This window comes from Pseudophryne corroboree, chromosome 1 (assembly GCF_028390025.1).
Source record: "Pseudophryne corroboree isolate aPseCor3 chromosome 1, aPseCor3.hap2, whole genome shotgun sequence".
NCBI classification, from domain to species: Eukaryota; Metazoa; Chordata; class Amphibia; order Anura; family Myobatrachidae; genus Pseudophryne; species Pseudophryne corroboree.
In genome coordinates this window covers 974698486-974721990 of record NC_086444.1, presented here as the reverse complement: position 1 = coordinate 974721990, position 23505 = coordinate 974698486, and the positions used below count along the sequence as shown (strand labels likewise).

At 44.3% G+C, this 23505-nt stretch overlaps 1 protein-coding gene across 1 annotated transcript in view; it reads right to left on the bottom strand.

The window, feature by feature from the left end:
* The window catches only part of DCHS2 (dachsous cadherin-related 2), a 402858-nt gene that overhangs the window by 173533 nt on the left and 205820 nt on the right, over nucleotides 1-23505 (bottom strand). The window contains exon 3 of the mRNA XM_063920517.1: nucleotides 3413-3644. Within this exon, the coding sequence (XP_063776587.1) occupies nucleotides 3413-3644 (232 nt within the window). The remainder of the gene's footprint in view (nucleotides 1-3412; nucleotides 3645-23505) is intronic.

Genomic DNA, 23505 nt, shown 5'->3' with positions numbered 1-23505 from the left:
TCTGTGTGCCCCCTGCCCCCCTCCCGTAGTGTGCATATCAACAAAATGGGGGTGTGCCATGAGTCCACGCCTCCCTGACTCGCAGCATGCCCCCTGCACCATGCCCATGCACCCCCTCCACCGAGCACAGACCCACCCACCCTCCATGCTGAGCTCGAGCGCACTTGAGAATGCCAGGCCCCAGTCCATCCCTGGCTGTGATCATCTGCACTGATAGGTGGCAGGGCTCCTCTGTCAGTCTAGCACACATAAGGTCAGCCCTGTCTTCCTAAGGTAAGGGGCAGGTCACTCGGGCAGTGGGGCCCACTCTGCTCTCTGCACTGGGCCATTCATCCGACATTGCTCAAAATTGTCTGCGGGGTGAACAGGGGATAACTCATTGCTGGTCTGTGCAGCAGTGGGCCCCTTACTCCTTAGGGCCCCCAGTGCAATGCACCTGCTGCACTAATGGTAGTTCTGCCTCTGAGCACTATACAAAACCTATAACATACACCAGTAGTAATTATACATTTAGGACAGACACAATATCCAGTAGAATTCTAATATATCCGGCTCCTCTATTGGAAACTTTTGGCTAAAATCTCTTGGTATCCAAAGTACTGTAAAATCAATGCTATTGCAATCTAGCATTAAATTATATGTTTATGTATATGAACCACAATTACATCACCATCAGTCTGGATAATATAAATGGTAATTAGGAAGAATGACGGAAATATGGCTAAAGAAGAGTAAATTATGAGAATTATGCTTAAATGATGAAAATGAAATAAGAGTATGGATGTGCTCCTGGGCATCAGTCCATTTGTGTATTACTCATTCATATGATCAGATAATAACATGTCCAAGATTATCTCTCCATGTCAAATCACTTTTACATTATAAAGCCATGTAGACTGATCACTTCTAATTATATTTAAGGAGGTTTCACATCAAATTGACTTTTTGAATTTTTTGTCTTGCACATGTTCTGCTGAAACATTTACTAAATGCATTTTTTTATCCTTCTAGCTTCTTCCAGTGCTTTTCAGCCATGCGTTTATATCACCTAGCAGAAGTGTTATTTCAGGAGGCCTAGGATACAAAATAGCTCTGATGCACTTTCTGCATAGCATACAGCTGTATCCAAAAAGCCACTTTGGGCCAGATTCAGTGGCATTCGCAAGCCATAATCTATTTTGTTGCTCACATAGTTGAGCAATTGCAAGTTGGTACTACACATGCGCAAAAAATTCAGCAAACTCCTATGGCACATGTGTTACCCCGAGCGTATGCACAAAGGCGCTATTGTGTGTGGGTCCAATGGTATCAGAAGTCGATCAGTAAAGTGACCGGCATTCCTGATGGTGACTAGGAGGTGAACTGAACTGAGCGTAAAAAAGAATCCATCTCCATATCTGGGTGTGTCATGGTAGTGTCATGATATTACAACTCACATTCCTATCAATTTTATATTTCTTTATTGTTTGTCATCTCACTTATTGCTCACTTTCAAGTTTTAGTTTTGTTTATTTTCTAAATATGTTTTAAGTAATTTCAGTTACGTTTTATCAGTGAAAAATCTGTATGTTGTGTATTAGTACAGCCATTAAAGACATAAACAATAGTCTATAATAAAATCAAGTGCTGTTAAAATCGTGTTAATATGCAATGACAGTTGGTGCGAATGTGACCTCTGACCCCTCCAGTGCTGAAAGTAGGGTGGTACGGAGTACCATTAAGAAATATGGTGGTGGTACCACCAGCCCACCACTGGGGCATAATTTATAAGGGCCATTTTTGTGTGCGGTACATAAAATAGTGTCAGTGGCATAACTGAGTGTGGCATAATATGCAATAGGCATTACGGTGTGTGGTATAATATGCAAGGCATTACGGTGTGTGGCACAATGTGTAATGGGCATTATGGTTGTGTGGCATAATGTGTAATGGGTGTTACGGTGTCTGGCATAATGTGTAATGGACATTATGGTGTGTGTGGCATAATGTGTAGTAAGCATTACTGTGTGTGGCATAATGTGTAATGGGCATAATGGTGTTTGGCATAATGTGTAAGGGGCATTACGGTGTGTGGCATAATGTGGCCATGCCCCTATTGTCATGTAGCCACTCCCCTAGTTTCGTGTGACCATGCCCCCTCATGGGACGCCCATTTTTACTATCAGTACCGCTAAGGAAAAATTTCTACTTGCACCACTGGACCCCTCCCACCTGTGTCAGTGATTTTACTTCCAGAGAGTTCCAGCATAACAGGCATTTCTCTGTATGGAGGGTATCCAATTAGCCGTGATATCACGGTTTTGAGATAAATTATAGCAAATGCAATAATTTGGTATGCTAAGAGATAAGTCTCCATAGGGAGGCTAAAAATGTCGGGATTTGATTATCCCGGGATACCCCCCTGAATGACTAATTAGGCACTTAGAGGTTTTTAATTATTTTTAATTAGCCAATAATGACATGTCATTTTTGGGGTCAAAAAAAATGCAAAGTGAAATTGGGGTACATGGTATGGGGCAGGTTTATTGGGGTGCTTTATGAGAGAGACAAGTGTTTTTAGACTTGCAGGTGGAAGTAATCTATCTGTTTCTATTTTTTTTAAAGTACCCTAAAATAAATGACCCAAATTTACACTTATACCCATTTTTATGTACCCCAAATGTAATGAAATTTTTTTCCCTTTAAAAAAAATGCATATTTGACCCAATTTAATGACACCAAATACTTTTATTATGGCCACTATTTAATGTCTATGTTTTTGTATGCTAGTTTGGCTGTTTTGGGGGTACAGGCAGATTTCCCCACATTTTCCTATACTTATCTCAGCTTTGCCATCTAGAATTATCGCCCGAATCCTGTTATCGCCGTTCTGGAAGAGGATAGGTGCGATAAACAGGAAAGTGCATGCTGCGATAACCCAATTTTTCGGGTGATAGGTGTGATAACATTAGCTGCTATTGCAAATAGCATTATCGTGGCTAACTGGATGCCCCCCCTATATAGGGAGAGGAGTGGAGGAAAGAGAGAGGGGATGTAGTTAATATCCCGGCAGTTGGGATCCCGGTGTCCGGGATACCTACGCCGAAATACCGATAGCTGAAATGCCGACAGCGCTCGCCACTGCTATTTCCACTAATGGGTGAGCCACCGAGCCCGCAGCATGGCGGGCGCAGTAAGCCCGCAGCGCGGCAAGCGCAGCAAGCCCGCAAGCAGACTAGTAGCGCTCGCCCCGCTGCTGGAATACTGGCGGGTGCAATGCCGGTGTCGGGATATTGACACTCGGCATCACATCCGCCGGGATTTCATACCCAACCCAGAGAGAGAGAGAGAGAGAGAAGAAAAAAAACAAAAAAAACAAGCAACTTTGGGGAGAACAGCTTTGAAAATAAATAATCAAGTTAATGTTAATTACCTGCAGATGAGTCAATAGTAAACATTGATGTTTTATCTCCAGGTATAAGTTCATACAACACTTCTCCAAATATCCCTCCATCTCTGTCAGTGGCTATGACATTAGCAATCTCCGTGCCTGGCTGTGTGTGACTGCTGATGCTTGCCACATAAGTTGTAGTTTCAAAAACTGGTGCATTGTCATTTATGTCTTCTATATCGACTCGAACAAAAGCCTGAGCGCTTAGGCCACCCTGTTAGAGAAGAAATGAAAGGACAAAGTGAAAAAAAAACCCACAAACCTGTGTTGTCTTTCATTTAAAACAAAATGTATGATGTAAAGCAATGATAGACAAAGATTTGCATTATTTAGAGATACGTTCAAATGGTTGGTAATCTGTAAAAATGAAGACCATTCAAAATAAGTTTTTGTTCTTCCTCCTCTGAGTATAATACTCTACTTTCTCACACACTGGCAGATTTGTACACAGCTACAGCAAGCTGCTATTGTCTCATTAACACCACTTATGTAGCAGCACTAACCTTACTGGCAGGGGTGAAACAATGCTGGGTCACCCCTATCTCTGAGGACCTTGCTGCCTCCCTCCTGGCGTCATCTCTACACTCAGTGAAAGAGCAGTGGCCTTTTTTAAATAAATGCTCAGAAAAGGATCCTGCACTCATCTATTGTGCGTAGAGAGGAGGGAACGGGACTGGAGAATTACATAGCCAAGCAGGGCCAGATGCCCATCGGGCTCTTCTGGCAAATGCCAGAATGGCGGATGGTCTGATGGGCCGGTCTGGCCAGTGACTGGCTGGGGCCTGGTCATGCACTGGTCCTCCTCTGCTCACTGGCAATAACTACTTGCTGTGTGGTCTCTCAACCAACAGGGTATGAATGTGTCGTTGATGCTCATTTGTTTACAGATAGCGCAGCAATCATAGGAAGTCTTCAATTAGCCTGATACAATACAGTTATATTTAGATCAAGTGCTAATGCGAATGTCTTTTGTCAAAGGGGCCTACTCATCATATGGTGCCACTTGGCCCCAGATACTTAAGTGTCCAACTCACTGTGAGTAGTGCTAATAAATACATTACCGGAACAATTCAGTATTGCTCCGGTGTGGGGACAGCTGCGCCGATAAGCAGCTGTCACTAAAATCCCTTAACAATGCTACTACAGTAGAAGTGTTACTTATCGGACTGTGCCAGTTTCTCTGCATGGGTGACCTATGGTCACGCATGCGCACAGCTAAAGGTTGTGCTTTGTGGCAGCAGCAGATGGATCACTCTTTGCAACCACAGAAATCCCATAGGAAGGAGCGTGGCGCTGGGAATCAATGTTATTCGAAGAAGCAAATCCTCAATCATTGGTCAACAGGTGAAATGTGTCTTCAAAACAGACAATTTATGGAAGAAGAAGATCTAGTAAAAACATTCAGATATCTTTTTACATTTTTAAGTACATACATACACAACAAAATGTAATGGCTGTATTGCTGAACTATATGTTTTTAACATTTGCATAATAAACAGGTTTGGTTTGTAATAAGTTGGTGAGACAATGGTCATATGTGCCAATCTAAAGAAGAGTAAACTTGATATATCACTTATAAAAATAATTCATTAGTTATTTAATTCTAGTGGTTTTCCAATGAATGTCAAAGGGCATTCCTCTACTATCCACAAATATATTTGTTGTGCTGCTGAACTAAAGTTGCCAAAAATCACTGACCAGGATACACAAGGAAGGATCTCAATTTATTCTCTTTACATTAACCGCATCTATCACTTCGAGGATGCCAGCACGTTCTCCTTCTTTACATTCTGCTCACCAACTGCATTTGCACGGTTGTCCTCAGATATTATTATTTGCAAAATTAGTTACTTGTTTCTGCAGTTAACTGATATGTCTACAGATACAGTATGTCTGATTGATCAACAGGCATAAGCTACACATCAGTAATCTGAAAATATTATCAATATCTATATAAGACTTGATTTTAAAGGACTTTGGAAATGCCAATCCATTCCAGTACAAACACATGTAATGTTTATATTGTCTGCAGAATGCCTTTACACTTCATTAAGAGATTTAATACAGTTACAAATATGTTCTCAAAAAATAAAATATAATTTTTTTTCAACTACTGTGGTTATCCTTAGTAAGGCAAAGGACGTCTTTAATCAAAATCCAATTAGGAGAATGATATGATAATGATACTTGAAACCTAAAATACACATAACATTTTAGTTAACCTTTAAAATAAATAAATGCTTGGACTTCTCTAAGGGGGTAATTCAGACCTGATCGTAGCAGCAAATTTTGTTAGCAGTTGGGCAAAACCATGGGGGTAATTCCAAGTTGATCGCAGCAGGAATTTTTTTAGCAATTGGGCAAAACCATGTGCACTGCAGGGGAGGGAGGGGGGGGGGCAGATATAACATGTGCAGAGAGAGTTAGATTTGGGTGTGGTGAGTTCAATATGCAATCTAATTTGCAGTGTAAAAATAAAGCAGCCAGTATTTACCCTGCACAGAAATAAAATAACCCACCCAAATCTAACTCTTTCTGCACATGTTATATCTGCCTCCCCTGCAGTGCACATGGTTTTGCCCAACTGCTAAAAAATTTCCTGCTGCGATCAACTTGGAATTACCCCCCATGTGCACTGCAGGTGTGGCAGATATAACATTTGCAGAGAGAGTTATGGGCCCTACATACATGACGATCCGCTGCCGAGCTGCCCGACGGTGGATACGGCCGACAAGCGACCCGGCGGCGGGGGGGCAGTGACGGGGGGAGTGAAGTTTCTTCACTCCCCCCGTCACGCGGCTCCATTGAAGTGCAGGCAAATATGGACGAGATCGTCCATATTGGCCTGCATGCACAGCCGACGGGGGACCAGCGATGAACGAGCGCAGGGCCGCGCATCGTTCATCGCTGGAGCCTCCACACTGAAAGATATGAACGAGTTCTCGTTCATTTATGAACGAGATCGTTCATATCTTTCAAAAAATCGGCATGTGTGTAGGGCCTATTAGATTTGGGTGAGTTAAATTGTTTCTGTGCAGGTTAAATACTGGCTGCTTTATTTTTACACTGCAATTTAGATTTCAGTTTGAACACACCCCACCCAAATCTAACTATCTCTGCACATGTTATTTCTGCCCTCCCTGCAGTGCATATGGGCCCTCATTCCGAGTTGATCGCACCAAGCAACTTTTTGCTGCTGGTGCGATCAACTAATCTCCGCCTATGGGGGAGTGTATTTTAGCATAGCAGGGCTGCGAACGCTTGTGCAGCCCTGCTATGCTAAAAAAAAGTTTCACACAAAACAAGACTAGCCTGGACATTCTTACCCTGTGCGACAGATCCAGCGATGCAGGTCCTGGCTTTGACGTCAGACATCCACCCTCCGTTCGCCTGGACATGCCTGCGTTTTTCTTACCACTCCCGAAAACGTCTGGAAACGGTAAGCATCCACCCCGGAACGCCTCCCGCCTGTCCATCTTCTTGCTATCGCCGCTGCAATCAGATTTGTCGCTGGCGGCATCGTTGCCCGGCGATGATCGTCACCAGGCAATGACACACGTGTGCAATGCGTCCGCCACGCATGCGCATTTCTGACCCGTTCGCACCGCAGCGAAGAACCGCTGCGTGCGAACGGGTCGTAATGACCCCCATGGTTTTGCCAACTGCTAACAAATTTGCTGCTGCAATCAGCTCTAAATTACTCCCTATGTACTGTACGTTGGAAACCTAACTGTAAGGATCAATTGCATTCTTGCATTGTGTGTCTTGCATGTTGTATACTATGATTCATGTTTGTCCTACTATAAGCCAGTTTACAAATGTTGTCTGATTTCTTGTATTATTTCTTATTTTATTGCTTATTCTTATTTTTCTGTATTTTGCTTATTGGACCACTGCATTACATGTGTTTTCATTGAGACTTTATTTACCCACTGTATGGCACTGTGGAACTTTGTGGTGCCTTAAGAATAAAAAGTCTAATAAAAACATATCAAAATATCTGCCATGCCACATTTTGTGAAGCAAGATTGCTACACCCTCAAATGTGTATTTTTTTAAAAATGAGTCAGTTGAATTTAAGTCAACATGAAAATACTGTAATTAAGAGTAAGGGAATGGTTTTTAGTAAAACTTATTGATGTACTTCACCCTTAATTTTCAACTAATTTATATTACCAGCTGTTGTGAAGTCCAAATAAATAATGGATATTAAAAATAATGCCAGCTATAAACTCCAGCACATAGGTCTGTCAATCAGTTATTTCCCATGTAGATGTTCTTTTAGCTCTCTTCTAGTAAAACCAGAATTAACAGAAAGTTGATTAATCTCAAATACATCACTTCAGTTTGAGTGTCACGATGAGCAAGAGTCATCAACGCTTATTACGCTCCTGTCCCTAACTAGCCATGTTCAAGTGGTCAAAAGACCTGCTTAACCAATCTGTGTCAATTGCCCATATAGCCACAGGCCTGAATTAATTTATCTCTAATAAGCAAAGATTGAATTAAAAGGGAGATGCCCAGTTAAGTTTCAAAACAAGAAGTGCATAAAGATTATGAATTAAAACTAACTGAAATGTAGGGAACATTGTGTAATCACATATTTTCCATAATAAAGTGTATAAATTAGAGATGTGTGGTTCGGTTCTTCAGAAATCTGAATCCACTGGAATTTTGTGGATCCGTACTGAACCAAAACCCAGTACGAATCACCCAAGGAAGTCCATTACGAAACGAGTCCCAGTTCGGATCTTCCCGTAGTTCGGAATTCAGATTTTAAATATGGATTTCAGGTTTTCAATTGCAAAAACTACATGATTTTAGCAGTCTTATCACTTTTTAGCAATTATTAATTATTGATTTTTTACTGAACAAAAAAACGAATCCGAACCAAAACACTTGAGGGTGATCTAGCCAAAACCAAAACACAATGATGAATTAGAACCAAAACCTAAACATGGAGTTCCATGCACACCTCTAGTACAAATGGCTTAAAAGCGAAAAAAAAAAATTATATACAAATGTGCAGGAGGTTATACTAGTGTGTCTCTGTGAAGTATCAGAGGAAAGTTATATAATGGAAAAGAATTTGGATTAATATTTGACCCAACGGCACCTTTTATAAGCTCCCAGGGACCTGGGAGTTTTTACTGCTACATACAGCCTCCTCAAGCCTGTTTTTTACTCTGCATACCCTGGCCAGCTATATTTGTTAGTGGTGCTGGCAGTGAATAGGTGCTGCGGAGTCGGTGAGCCGGTTTCCTGGCTCCCATGGATTGCGGCCTACTCACAGCCCTGAAGCCGGGGCCTCAATTTCGGATCCCCCCGCCTACGCGGTTAGCTCCCCCGGGACGTCGGAGGAGTCTTCTTGAACCTTGGCCCCTGCCAGGGGCCCCTCCAGCCAGCACTGTAGATCCTACCTGACAGTGGAGGTGACCCGGGACCTGACTGCGGCCGGCCCGGGTGCTCCGGTTCTCTGGCGGCGGCCATCTTTGTTTCTGGAAAGCAGAGAGGGATCCGACAGGAGCCCGGCGGAGGTGTCCAGTGGCGTTCAGGTGCGCTCGGCCCAGCGCCCCAGCCTGCCTGAAGTGACCACCCCTCCCCTCTTCCCCTCCTCACGAGCTGTGTATGGGCGGCCGCTCCCTGCTGCTGCGGGAGCTCCGCCAGCTCAGCTGCAGCCCCCCCTGTCTGTGTTCGGCGGCTCTTTAGGGTTGCCCCCCCCCATGCCCCTGGAGTCTCCCCCCGCTGCCCTGCACCCCACACAGCACCTCCTCCCCGTGCGAATATTGTTGGCTTGGCCGCGCCCCCCCCAGTCTACATTCAGCGACTCTCTGGGGCTACCCCACGTGTCCCTGTGGTCTCCCCCCGCTGCCCCGCTGATCTCACTGCACCCTGCACAGCCTTTGCCCGCCACCTGTGGCGAATACTGTCTGGGTGGGGGCCTTTCAGCTACGGCTCTCTGTCTATCTGAACCACATCTCACTACTCAGGGCATTGATAGGGTACCATCCGGATCTGTATAAGCCGGATTTGCGGGGGTCCTTCTGCTTTACCCCGTCCAGGGCTGGTCACATGGGGCTTTGCAGACAGGATTTGCTTGCCACCCACCCTTGCGCCCCTTGTTTAACGAGGCCTCCTGCCGCCTCCATTTCCCCCCCCTAAACTGATTGGCGTACCGTCCCCTTTCGGGGCCCCCTGATATTTTGTCACAACCGGCCAGCGCTGCTACCTCATGTGGTGATGCTCCGCTTTGAACTCTTGTTCTCTACTATCTTGCTAGGAGCCATCTGATGGCCGTTTGAGACCAGGTCGCGGGGAGTTACTGCTCCCCAGGAGCCATGCTGTTATATGTATCTCACTGATCCTGACAAATCCTCAGCTAATTGCAAACATCCTCTTGCTGTCCCCCCCCCCCCCCCCGGAGTATGGGGCGAACCTCGAAATCCTCTAGACGGAGCAATAACAACCAACCTCAAAAAGTCACGAGGTCTCAAACGGACCTGAGGCCTTTTCTACATCCTACGACCTCCCCACAGATGGAAACCATTGATCTCCCCGCCCTCCGACATCTCCTTCTGCCTCCTCGATCTCAAATCCGGCTGATGATATGGCAGACTCTGCGTCACCGGGCGGCCGTGATCTCCGGGAAATCCTGACCTTCATGAGGTCCCTTCCTACCAAGCAAGACCTTCAAGACACTATTAGGACTGAGCTTGCCTCCATTAAAAGCGAAATCTCACACCTGTCTGATCGCTTGGTGAATCTGGAAGAAGACCAGGAGGCTAACGTTTCCTGTATGTCCTTGATGAGAGACTCCATTCTCGCTCAATCCAAGGAAATCCGTGCCTTACAGTCCGGAATGACGGAAATCGATAACAGGGGCAGAAGGAATAACATCTGCATCCGTGGTCTTCCGGAGGACGTCCCCCAGTCCGGATTAGTGGACGCTCTGACCAAGATATTTAATAAACTCTTGAATAAGGATCCAGACAACGTTATTACTTTTGACAGAGCCCTCAGGCCGAGAGGCCCCTCCACTGACCGACCCCGTGACGTTATTTGCCGGCTCCATTATTTCGCCCAGAAAGAGGAAATTATGTCCAATGCCCGTCAATTGGACGGTATCGACTTCAATGGCTCTGACATAAGCCTCTTCCTGGTACACGCTCCAGCAACGGAAATCCTTGAAACCCCTAACGGACGAACTATGAAAACACCAGCTACGTTACCGTTGGGGTTTCCCTTTTTAACCTCCAACAAGCCTGTTCCTCTGGAAAATGGTACGCCCTGTCTTCCCACGCGGACCTCCCCTCGTTCTGCTATTCACTGGGTCTGCCTCCGATGGTCATTCCGGACTGGGAGTTCCCTCTCCCTGATGTTCCTCTCCCTAAATGAGCTCCCAACTCACAACCATGGCACGAGGTTCGGGGCGCCAAGAAAAGAGCTCAGTCGACTGCTTCTTCCTCCAAGACTGACTTGCTGTGAAGGACCCTTCTGTGTGATTTTGTTGTCCCTGCTTGTTCTACATTTCTAGGGACTCATGCTGCTAACGCAGTGTTGGAGGGTATTTTTTCCCTTTTCTGAAGAGTTTTCTCATATACCTTGTGTTAAATTTCTAGCTGCTGACGGATGTTTTTGAAAACTGTTTCATCTGTTTACTTATGCAGGCCGCCGGGTGGTGAGGGTTGTGGATCCTCTGCTGCCCTTTCCGCCCGCCGGCTATTCTTCTTATTGCAGGTTTTGTCTCCTTTCTTTTGTGTCAGTTCCAGACTTGTTTTTCACCGTGGTTCCTTATGCGGTTCACTCCCGCTCCCCCCCCATTAAACCCACCTTTGGCTACATGCCGGTAGGGAGGCTGACATTGTTACGGCTCAGTCTCTCTCCTGCGGGTCTTTTGCTGATGTTATTACATTGTTATTGTATTTTTTTCTTCTTTGTCTCTTTTTCCATGCTTGTTCTTCCTTCTCCCCCTCCTTTTTCTGTCCACTTACGGTTTTATAGGGATTCATTTTACTTCACGCTACCATGAGTTCATCGGGGAAGATTAAAGTGCTGTCCCTCAACGCACGTGGTCTCAACACAGCAGAGAAGAGATCTAGCCTTCTACGTCTGCTGAGATCTGAAAGAGCGGATGTTGCACTAATACAGGAGACCCATTTTAAGGTTGGAACTCGTAACCCTACTCTTACGAATCGCTATTTCCCCACAACATACTATAGTAACACCCCAGGCAGCAAATCCAAGGGAGTGGCTATTGTCTTTTCTAGAGACTTGCACGTTTCTGACGTCTCCGTGCACAGGGTGGTACCGGGTAGGCTCCTCCGCTTGACTTGTACAATCTTTGAGCGTATGTTCACTTTTGCAGTGATTTATGCCCCAAACCAAGCCCAATCGTCTTTCTTCAATTCCCATCTCCTGAGGTTAGACTCATTATTCCAGGGTGTCACTGTTTTGGGTGGGGACTTCAACTGGACATTAGACCCTAGCATGGACACGTCATCCCAAACCTCTAGATTTATTGCATCCAAGTATCGCCGTGTCAAACATTTACTCCACACGCAACAGTTGGCTGACTCTTGGAGGACCCTTAACCCCTCAGAACGTGACTACTACTTTTATTCGCACCCCCACCGGGTTTACTCCCGTATTGACTAATCGTTCCTTAGCCATAGACACCTCCCGCTTCTCATAGATGCCAGCATTGGCTCTATCACATGGTCGGACCACGCCCCGGTGACTTTGACTTTGGACCTCCCTCACGGTCCCCATAAACAATGGACCTGGAGACTTAACGAGTCTCTTCTTTACGATGCACTTTGTAGAGATGCCTTAGATAGGACTTTGGACGAATACATTGCCACAAATGTTACAGATGATGTCTCCCACCTAACTGTGTGGGAAGCACATAAATGTGTACTCCGCGGCAAATTGATATAACTGGGCACTTACAAAAAGAAACAGAGGCAAGCCCTGATCTCTGGTCTTCTACTTAAGATCCATGACCTCGAGACCTCCCACAAGGCATCAATGTCGGATGAGACCCTTGTGGAGTTACTAGAAGCCCGCACACAGGTGAACAAACTCCTCTCTGATAATATAGTCCATTCCATCCGTAAATGCAAACAGAAATATTATCAATGGGGTAATAAACCTGGCTGAGTCCTGGCTCATGTGTTACGTACCCAATACTCGGCTTCGTTCATTAGCTCAGTGAAGGACGACAGAGGAATCCCCAAATTCAAATCACCTGAGATTGGGGCTTGCTTTGCACGATTTTATGCCTTGCTATACAACCTAGAGAAAGCTCCCTCAGATGCAGACCCCCATTCTTCACTCCAAAACATAAGGGACTATCTGAAATTCATAGATTATCCCGTTCTCCCGCCCTCGAAGCTCGGTTTACTAGAAGCCCCTTTCACTGCCCATGAACTAGATCAGGCCTTCTCCTCTATGCCTTCCGGAAGGAGTCCGGGCCCTGACGGATTCACTATAGCATATTACAAGGTGTTTAAGGATAAGCTGATCCCCTTACTCTTTCGAGCGTTTAACTCAATTGCATCTGGTTCCCATTTCTCTCGCGACTCTCTGGAGGCCCATGTTTCGGTGATACCGAAGCAGGGCAAAGACCCTTCGGTCTGCTCTAGCTACAGACCCATTTCCCTCCTAAATGTGAATCTCAAACTCTATGCTAAGGTTTTGGCAAATAGATTAAGTGCGCTGGTCCCCCTCTTAGTTCACAACGACGAGGTAGGATTTGTTGTTGGCCGAGAGGCTAAAGATAACACAACCAAAATCCTCAACCTCATCCATTTAGCATCCCACAGTTCTACCCCTACTATGTTACTATCCACCGATGCTGAAAAGGCATTTGATAGGGTCAGTTGGAAATTTATGAAATCACTGTTGGAGCATATAGGCCTGGATCCCAATGCACTTACTTGGATACTGGCCCCTTATGACTCTCCGACAGCGAGGGTGCGCGTAAATGACACCTTATCTGTCCCATTTGCCATAAGCAACGGCACTAGGCAAGGCTGCCCACTATCTCCATTGATCTTTGTGCTATGTATTGAAGCGCTGGCCAGAGCTAATCGAGCCAACCGCGCTATCAGGGGTTTTGCCGTGGGAGATGGTGAATATAAGCTAGCCCTATTTGCCGATGACCTCTTAGCCATAATTTCCCATCCCACTGACTCTTTACCGCACTTAATGAAGGAACTTGACCTCTTTGGACAGCTTTCTCATTTCAAAATTAATTATTCTAAATCCAGCGCTCTTAATATTTCCACCCCTGCAGAATCCGTCACGGCCCTTAAACGTTCTTTCCCTTTCTCATGGCAATCTTCCCACATAACTTATCTTGGTGTTTAGCTGTCCGCTAATGAGTCCCAGCTGTTCTTGTGGAATTATTTACCTCTTCTACAAACTATTCGGAATGACTACTCTAGATGGAATATGAAATATCTTTCTTGGTTTGGGAGGATAAATATAGTTAAGATGAATACCCTCCCTAGATTGCTGTATGTAATGCAGGCCCTCCCGATCCGCATCCCAGAATCCTGGTTCCGCTCTATTTCACTTTTGATCCAGCAGTTTGTCTGGCAGAGGAAGAGACACAGGCTTAAACGCTCCCAATTAACTAACTCAATTGAAAATGGCGGTCTCCAACTTCCTGATATAAAATGTTATTACCATGCCATTCTTTTGAGTAGAATTATAGACTGGACAAGAAACAGCAAACATAAGCAATGGGTGGAGCTAGAGGGCCTGTACGTGCAGCAGTTCCCGGAGATATTCCCCTGGCTCCTCTCCTTCCCAAAATTGTCTCTCCCCCATCCTACTATATCTCCCACGCTAGCCGCCTGGAAATCGCTAAGGGAACTTCCTTATATCTCTTCCAAATTCGGCCCTTTGACCTCCTTTCTGGCCAACCCTGATTTTGTTCCGGGTGTTAACCCCGCCCACTTCTCATGTTGGGCTGTGGCGGGACTGTTCAGGGTCAGTCAGATGGTTTCACCGACTGGAGTCAAACAATTTTCAGATTTGAGGGACTTTTGGAAGTTCCTACAAATACGATATTTATTGGTGACTTCGGAGCGCCGTTAGAGAATTGACTCTATTTGAGAAACTTTGTGTTGCTGCCCTTGACCCGACCCACGCCATATCCACCCTGTACAAAATTGTTTGCCATACCTGACCTATCGCTACTCCATCCTTTGCTGTGGCCTGGGAGAGGGACTTGGGCATTTCGCTGTCGTCTAGGGACTGGGAAAACATTTTCTTGAAAACCCACACGAGTTCTGTTTGTGTCCAGATCAGGGAGACTCAATATAAAGTGGTGACACGGTGGTACAGACATCCCTCCCTCCTTCATGCTATGTTTCCCTCCTCATCAGGCCACTGCTGGCGCTGCTCTTCCACATCAGGCACCCTTCTACACATTTGGTGGACATGCCCCCTGATCCAACCCTTTTGGCAGGAGGTTATACACATTTCACAGGTTATTCTTAAGACTCAAATCCCGCAAGACCCAGCATTCTGGCTTATTAATCACTCCAATATTCCAGTGTCCCGACATAAACACTCCTTGCTAAAACACTTAAGTAATGCAGCGCGTGCTATAATCCCGGCCATGTGGAGGTCCCACCTCCCTCCTACGAGTCGTGCATGGTTGACTAAACTAGACTACTTCATGAGAATGGAGGACCTACTCCTCTCATCGATAGGTAAATTTCGTGAATTTAATTCCACGTGGTCCCCCTGGCTAGAATACAAGGCTTCTCGAGCCTACTTGGCCACTCCCTTGGTTAATAATTAGCTTTCCTATCTCTCTGTTTCACATTGCTTTCTAAGTGGTTCCTCTTATTTCTCTCACTCCCCCCCCCCGTTTCTTCTCTTTTCTCTTTTTTTCTTCCTTCCTACTGCCTCTAGCCTCTATCCCTGATACCTGTCGGCTTTCCGGTTTTGCTTTTCTTCTAGATTTTTATGTTTCACATATTTGAAAACACCTTTTATTGCTGCTGCACATTGCAGCCTCCACGCAGACATAGTAAGACCCCCCTGCATTATCTCATTGGAGCACTTCTTGCTCCTCGGATGTTCTGCTCTAATTGCCTGCCCACAGGATATATATTGCCTTTGAAGGTCTTATTCTTTTCTGCTGGTTTGTTATCTTTTCGCCAGACATCTGTACAATCAGATTTGTGTGTTGTAACTTTATTCGTGTAGGTGTTTCTATATTTGTAATTATATTTTTGTCTTTCTTTCTTTCTTTGTTCATGTCTTCTTAAAATACTTAATAAAAATTGATTATACTAAAAAAAAAAAAATTTGACCCAACAGAGTTCCCACCTAGTAGATGTTTACTCCTCTGTATTAGTATCTACACTGCCCCCTGGGTTAATTTGGTAATTTATCAGCTCTAGGAGGTGTGTGGCGTCGTGGGGAACACTCTTTGCATGTAAAGGTTGATGTGTAATCAGTGGGGAAGGGTGCCAACGTAGGAGTAGCAGAAAGAATGTATATTTCAGCCATTGTGGTTAACAGGTAGACTGTGGTTTGCTGAATATTCACTTGTAGCCCCCAGACCTGTGCCTCACTCTTTCTCCTAAAGGAAGGTCAGCACACATGTAACAGCCACTACCCGAGGATCCCCGTAAAATACAGGTATTGAGTTAGTGTCTGCATATTGAAGGATATTTGGTATATTAAAGTAAACCTGTCTCCAGACTTGTTACGCTTCATGTAATAATAGCATAAATGTGATAAATTAAAACATAACTGAATATTTATTTTAGTGACATCTACTAACCTTCTGTCAGCCCTAGTAGACCATTAATACTGCAATTATGCATACCTAATCCTCAGTGGTATTACCATGAAGCCTTACTATACTGTGCTATATTACAGAGGGCACCACGCCAACACTCAACCACAGCAATGTCTAGCACTATGATACTTCTAGGTACCGATAGACAGGACCAGATGGCAAGGGATGGAGATAGAGAGAGGTGCAGGAGGTAAGTAAGGGAGAGAGCGGTAACAGGACACATGAGGAAGGAGAGAGGAATTACCTGGGATGGACAGAGGCACATGGTAAAAAAATGTATCTAAAATTAATTTCAAAAGCTTCTGGGGTCTAGCGGATATTCAGGTATGAGCGAGTCATATCAAAGCAAATGAATATATAAATATATATATATATATATATATACATATATATATATATATATATATATATATGTATATATATATATATATAAAAGAAGTAAATGGGCATCAGCGACCAATGGTGTCAGATGTAAAGGAAAATATGATATAAAAAAATTCAAATGTGAGTTTATTCTAGATAAAACCAATATTAATGATAAAAATTACAATAAAAAGATGCAAACCAGACTGTTTGGATCTAACAAAATATTATAAACACATTATATAAATGGTAGTTCAAAAAGGTATTTTCTAAAAGTAAGAAATAAAGTATATAAAGTGCATAAAGTAAGCTCTTAGCTTGAGTATGGAGGTCAGTCTAGGGAATGATCATGGATTGATCATGGACTGATCATGAATGATCAGGTTACCTCCATGATCATTCCCAGCCTAAGATTTCAATTTTAATGGTAGCAGCAGGGAGAAGAAAAATCTTATAAAAAGCCAGCCTGATAGGCCCTACACACTGGCGGGGGAGGGGGGGTGCAGTGACGGGGGGAGTGAAGTTTCTTCACTCCACCCGTCACCCGGCTGCATTGAAGTGCAGGCAAATATGGACGAGATTGTCCATATTGGCTTGCATGTACAGCCGACGGGGGACCAGCGATGAACGAGCGCGGGGCCGCACATCGTTCATCGCTGGAGCCTCCACACTGCACGATATGAACGGTATCTCGTTCATTAACGAATGAGATCGTTCATATCGTGCAGTCATGTCGGCCAGTGTGTAGGGCCCTTTACTGTTTGCAGACAGGCTGCTGAGACACAGGGCTCCACATGCCGCCCGGGATCAACCCTCCTCCTTCTTCTCTCTGCTGTGCAGCCTGCACGCCCAGCCAATGACTGAGCCGCAGGCTGCTGTTTCACTGCTGTCCTGTAGCACTATAAGGCGCCGGCTCAGTCTGTATGTACAGTGGACAGCAGGGACCGCAGCACCGTAGATCAGATCGGATCTGCGGTGGGCAGCAGGGGGGCATTTTGGAAAGGGTTCCCGGTGTACTTACCCCCTGGGTCCCTGCCTTATTCCGGCTCTGGGAGTACCAGAGGGACACGGCAACTGAGGACAGAGGCAGAGGCTCCCAACTAGTTGGGTGATAAGTGGCGGCTGCTGCCCCTGGGCTGTAGCTCCGACCACACATGAGGGGAGCCTATCAGCACAAATAAACATACACGTGATGTTGTATGTAATATATGTGCTGGCTTGTCTTACCCAGGGTCAGCATCTGACGATGTGTGTATCACTGACCTGCCAGCTGCCAAATAACAGGAGACATCAATCTGCTTGTCTATCGTCTTCTATAAGCGTGCCCACCGACTCCTGTGAGCCATAGGGAGTCAGGGGCGGGTTTACAGAAGCTGATAGACAAGCACAGTGATGTTTCCCATGCATCAGCAGCCAACAGGTCAGTCACAGTGATACACACAGCAGTGGCTCTGTTCTTTGGGTAAGGCAAGCCAGCAAATTTATTACATACAACATCACATGTATGTGTATATGTGCTGACTGACTACTCTCTGCAATGTGTGGTTGGAGTTGTAGCCCAGGGGCAGCAGCCACCACTGGCGATAATTGTTACAGTGTAAAAAGGTTTCATAATTTCCCCCAATTGAATTACTGCCACACTTTTCTCCAGTGAAATGGGCGAATCTGCCCTCATTTTTGAATCCTCAAATTTGCGATGATGTGATTCCTGGGGACACAACCTTTGCACTCCCCACCTCTCTTGGGATCTCCTAGGCGGATAGTCTCCAAAGTTGGTAAGTATGGACCTTAACTGAATCACTCCCACTGCAGTTCTTCTATATGCACACAGTAGCTGTATTCATGGTATCACAAGCAGCTATTGATTGCGCCACTGAGGACTGGTAGTGTTAGTAACCATTGTCATATAACAATAATATCCTCACAATGTACTGTACACTTCAATGCTAAGAATAGTGCAGTGTAAATTATTACAAATTAGCTTCAAGCGAACAACATTTATTTATTGTACAGAAAAGCTTTGTGTATAAAATACACATTGAAAAAAAAAACATAATTTGCAGAAAACAAATTAAGAATATATATCATGTGAGCCATTAATTTCAGAATTTTTTTTTTCCATTTGAAATGAAGCAAGGATAAAATCCTCTTAAATGGTACCAATCAGCTGCCAGACAAGGGCATTGTGGCTTAAATTAAAATATGTACAAAATTGATGCTGTTGCGGTGTTAATGCATTTTGTGGTAGTGATCCAAATTCTTAGTAAAATGGATTAAATCTGTCAAGTTTTTGGGTTTTGACATAGTGAGTTTGCATTGCAGGACACTGATTTATTATGTTTTACAGCAGTGTTTGTTCACTCCTCCATTGTTTAGACAGCTGTTTGTAGAAGATAATAATTTTACCAGCAAGGCCAGCATGAAAAGTGCCAACCAGTAATTGGTAATTCTGTGTCATATAAAGAGGGTATGACAATACTGGAAGGCAGTTCAGAAATGTACCTACAAACATAAATATGGCACTTTACTGTAATGCGGGTGAGATGTACTAAGCTTTCAAGAGTGATATAGTGGAGAGAGATAAAGTACCAGCCTGGGACTGATGTGTGATATGTAGAACTTTGTGAGCCACATAGCAAAATGTATATATGGCTCCTCAGCCCAGGTCTCTCTAGTGCCAGAGGAGGGGGATACATGTCAGCTCAGCAGTTGGTGGGTGATGTTATGTCAGTAGAGTGGGTGGGGGGAAAACATGTCAGCAGAGTGGTCCGTGGGACTGGGGTTGACAATTTCAACAGAGGGGGTAAGGTGTACTGGGAAGACTTTATATCATCAAATGGAGGGATGGGGAGTATGGTACTGGGGAGAGCCGGGGTCAGCAGAGAAAGGGAGAAAAGTGGTAGCCTGGGGAGACCCAATGTCATCAGGGAGGTAGGGGGGCAGGGGAGATATATATCAGTAGATGGGTGGGGGACAAGCAGGAGTATGCATGTCAGCAGGGGGAGCAGGGTTATTGAGGAGATATCTCAGTATGAGGGGGGCTGGTGAGAATGCTGGGGTATTGGAGCCATCTTCCAGTGATGACAAAAATGAGATATAAAGTACCAGCCAATCAGTGTCTAACTGCCATGTTACAGGCTGTTTTAGAAAAGTGACAGGAGCTGCTTGGTACTTTATCTCTCTCCACCTTATTTCTCTCCAAGTCTTAGTACATAGACCCCTATGTCTCTCTTCAAGGCTTAGAACATCTGCCCCTGTATCTGGTACCCTTATTGTAACAAAAAAATTTGCAGTCCCCAAGAATGTTGCACCCTTCATTTAAAAAATGGACAATGGCCCATAATTGTGGAACGGCACCTGTTCAACACATTCAGCAAGAGGCTACAATGCTTTAACATGTGTGACACAAGGAAGAAATTAATGTAAGGGCGATGAATGTGTATGTGGAGATTGTAGAGAGCATTCTAACACCATTAAGTTTAATAACTTTTTTCAAGCCATCTAGAGACAATAGATACTGATTTGTGTCCAAGCACTCAGTGTAACATTTTAGTGGGGTTCACTATGGTATGCCGGCGGTATGGCGAGCGCAAATGAGCCCCTTGCGGGCTCGCTGCGCTCGCCACCCTACGCGCGCCACGCTATTTTATTCTCCCTGCAGGGGGGTCGTGGACCCCCACGAGGGAGAATAAGTGTCGGTATGCCGGCTGTCGGGATCCCGGCGCCGGTATACTATGCGCCGGGATCCCGTCAGTCGGCATACTGAAGACCACCCATTTTAGTAGATCCTAGTATCCTGTTGCCAAACATGAGGGGTACCTTGTAAATTTAACACAAAAGTAGAGTGTACTGAGTATATGCAATAAGAGATACAAAGATGTATATTTTTCTATTTTGTTTTATTTCTGATATAAATTATGTTGTGTGAGGGTGTCTTATATTTGTGGAATTTTGGAAGAAACCTTTAAGCAGTTTTGTTATTAAAGCTTAAAGTTAAGTCTAGGATTCCATTTTGGTGGAGGCTGATTATCAGGACCTGGGTTAACGCTACAATTCCAATTATTTAAGAGTTAATTTGTGGTGTGCCATCCAAAAATATGAATCCTTATTGCTGCATATCATGGCAATAAGGTTCCATCTTTGATGGAATGTATTAATCTAAATTGGCAGAACATTGGCGCTGAAAAGAGCCCATTTGGGTGACTAGTAAGAAGTAAAGTGCTCACATATATACTTTCAAGTTTAGACCTCGATCAAGTTACTGCGCATACGTGGCTTTCCACCTGTGCAATGCAAGGATGATGCAATGCACATCGGGATTACCTTCAGCCCACTGGAGAGGGATCGCAAGAAGGTAATGGGCTAATGTTATCTGAAGATGGTGTTAACACACAAGATTTGCAAACCACTTAACTGGCTAATATGTTTTTTTATTGAATTAGGTCTAAGACTTATCCAACACGATTTTATTGAAAAAAAAAAATTAAACATAACATTAAAATCAAGGTTTTTTTTTTTTTAAAAGGTGATATCTTGATAAATCGATAATCAGACATCGCAACTCGCAACTTTACATTTCCCAGAAAGAAGCATTATATACACTGAGTGCTGCATAATTTACATTTCCCCTGTGGCTGCATGGCGGGAAGATACAAGGAAGGGGCCGGAACCGCCTTCTGGGATTGGTAGCTGCTGGAAGATATCTTCCAGAAACCATCCACTGGCCATTTCTGACTGGTCATATTAGATGCGACCATGTCAGGGAAAGCCCAGCCTGGTGTGGTTGCATCGTTCGTATGCCTCTCAGCACTCCTCGTGGCATATGTGTCATATGCAGACGCACTCCCGGGTCACAAACCCTGAAGTCCCCAAACCACAAAGGACAGCACTCATTGGAAGAGGAGAGGAACACACTTGCATGCAGGAGGCATCTATTTATACCAGATGCCTCCTGCTGCATTACCGTAAGGATCACTGCTGTTCCATGGAAAAAGCAGCATTGCTTAATACAGGCCCACTATTCTTAACTGTGTTTATTATACATGCAGACGCATGGTTGTGGATTTTCTGGCTGCCCCCACTGGGAGGGAGTAGTCTGGTAGGCATAGCTGGGGCAATTCAGGGTGTGTGTCTTGGTTTAGGAAATGGAGGTGGGGCAAGATACTGAAAGGACGCATGACCACATCATTGTGGACACGCCCCTGCTATACATTGCCGAGATTACTGGCACTGTACAGCTGGGGTGAGGCTAAAATTATGTGATTCAGCGTGAATCGAGTAATTGGCCACCCACTTCAGTCGGTAATTGGCCGACTGGGTGGTGGTTGTTGATGAATCTAGAGGTTAAATGCACAGACCTTAATATTAACCACCAATACAGCACTACATTTACTTTCCCTACTGTGTTCACTCTGCTCATCTTACTGACGTGGTAGTTATTGCCATCAGGATTGGTAGAAGACAGAAGACTGCAGCATAAAGTACAATTAAGGCTCCCATAAATCTGCGGCAGATTGTTGCAATTTTTCGGTCCCTGATGCCTGGGTCGGGAGATTGAGAATATTAAACGTGTTGAATTGTCTGAATAGCCAATCCCAACCAAAAATCAGAATCAGCAAATCAGGTAATTTCGGCATTTAGAATTTCCCAGATTCCCCTACTGATCACGATCCTCAATGGCCGATCCTTTTTTGATAGGTGGATCGAGTTGGCTCTGGTAAGTAGGGAAATGGTTGCCTAATGTATGCCTGTTTAGCTGTATTCTACAGTAATTTATATATGAAAAATCCAAAAAGGTATATGCATCTGTGATCAAAACAGAAAAGTGATGACAGTAAATACTGAATTACCCCTCTGGCCAGATGTTGGTCAGTATTTGGTCGCTTAGTTCTACTCTTTGGTGTAGGTGTTATTATAAGCATGACATTACTCGTACACTATATAAATGTGCATTTTGTGGTAGCTAGACACTGCTACTGATGATCGAAATGATAAAATATTCAGTATTCCTAGTTTTGATTTATCTGTTAAAAAGTCTTCTGGCACTGTACCAGAATACCAGCGCAATGGGATATGGATTTTGTGTCATCTGAATTCCTAAAGCATTATTGAGCAGTGATAGGTTCAAGGATCTGCTCTCAGGAAACAAACAGCGGGAGGTTAAGAGGCTATGGTTCAGAATCAGATCACTGCAATGAGAGAAAGAGTAAATGTGGCTCATTTTCCATGCTGCTGAGCACAGAATGTAAATCACATTGTTTCAAATGAAAATATCTTAAATTACACATTTCACATTGTTATTTACAGATTATTACATGTTCTACCTGTATATTGGTTAACAAACACAACAAGTTTCCGTGGAAACACTGTTAGAAAAGAAAATGCAACAATTTGTGGGTGGGGATAAATAATAGCTATGGAGAGCAACTGTCCTAATTAGCAGGCCTACAATGGGGTGGGCTTTCATCCCAAAGTGGGTATTTCTGTAAAGATACCGCCAGGTTTGGGGCAGATCACAATGGAGTTTGGCCCAGCCAGTGGCAGAGTTTATTTGATCCCAATTTCAAGAGTCTACATTTTCAGAGATATGATAAAGTGCAGCTTAGTTGTATGGAATGGTAATAGACAATACGGTGGCCAAATTGCAGAGAAGCCAGTTGAACAATAGAGTGACGTACTGTAGGCCAGGCTAAATATTAAAGGCTTTCCTTCATGCCAGACAATATAGATTCCTGAGGATCCAAGTATTCACAAAGCATAAATTCAATTGCTAAGTCTGTGGGGTAGATGTCTCTTTGCACTACAAAGGCTTTCTTATGCATTTACATGATGGTGATGTCTAAGAAGTATGGCAGCCGTACACGTACTGTCACAATGGGGCTAA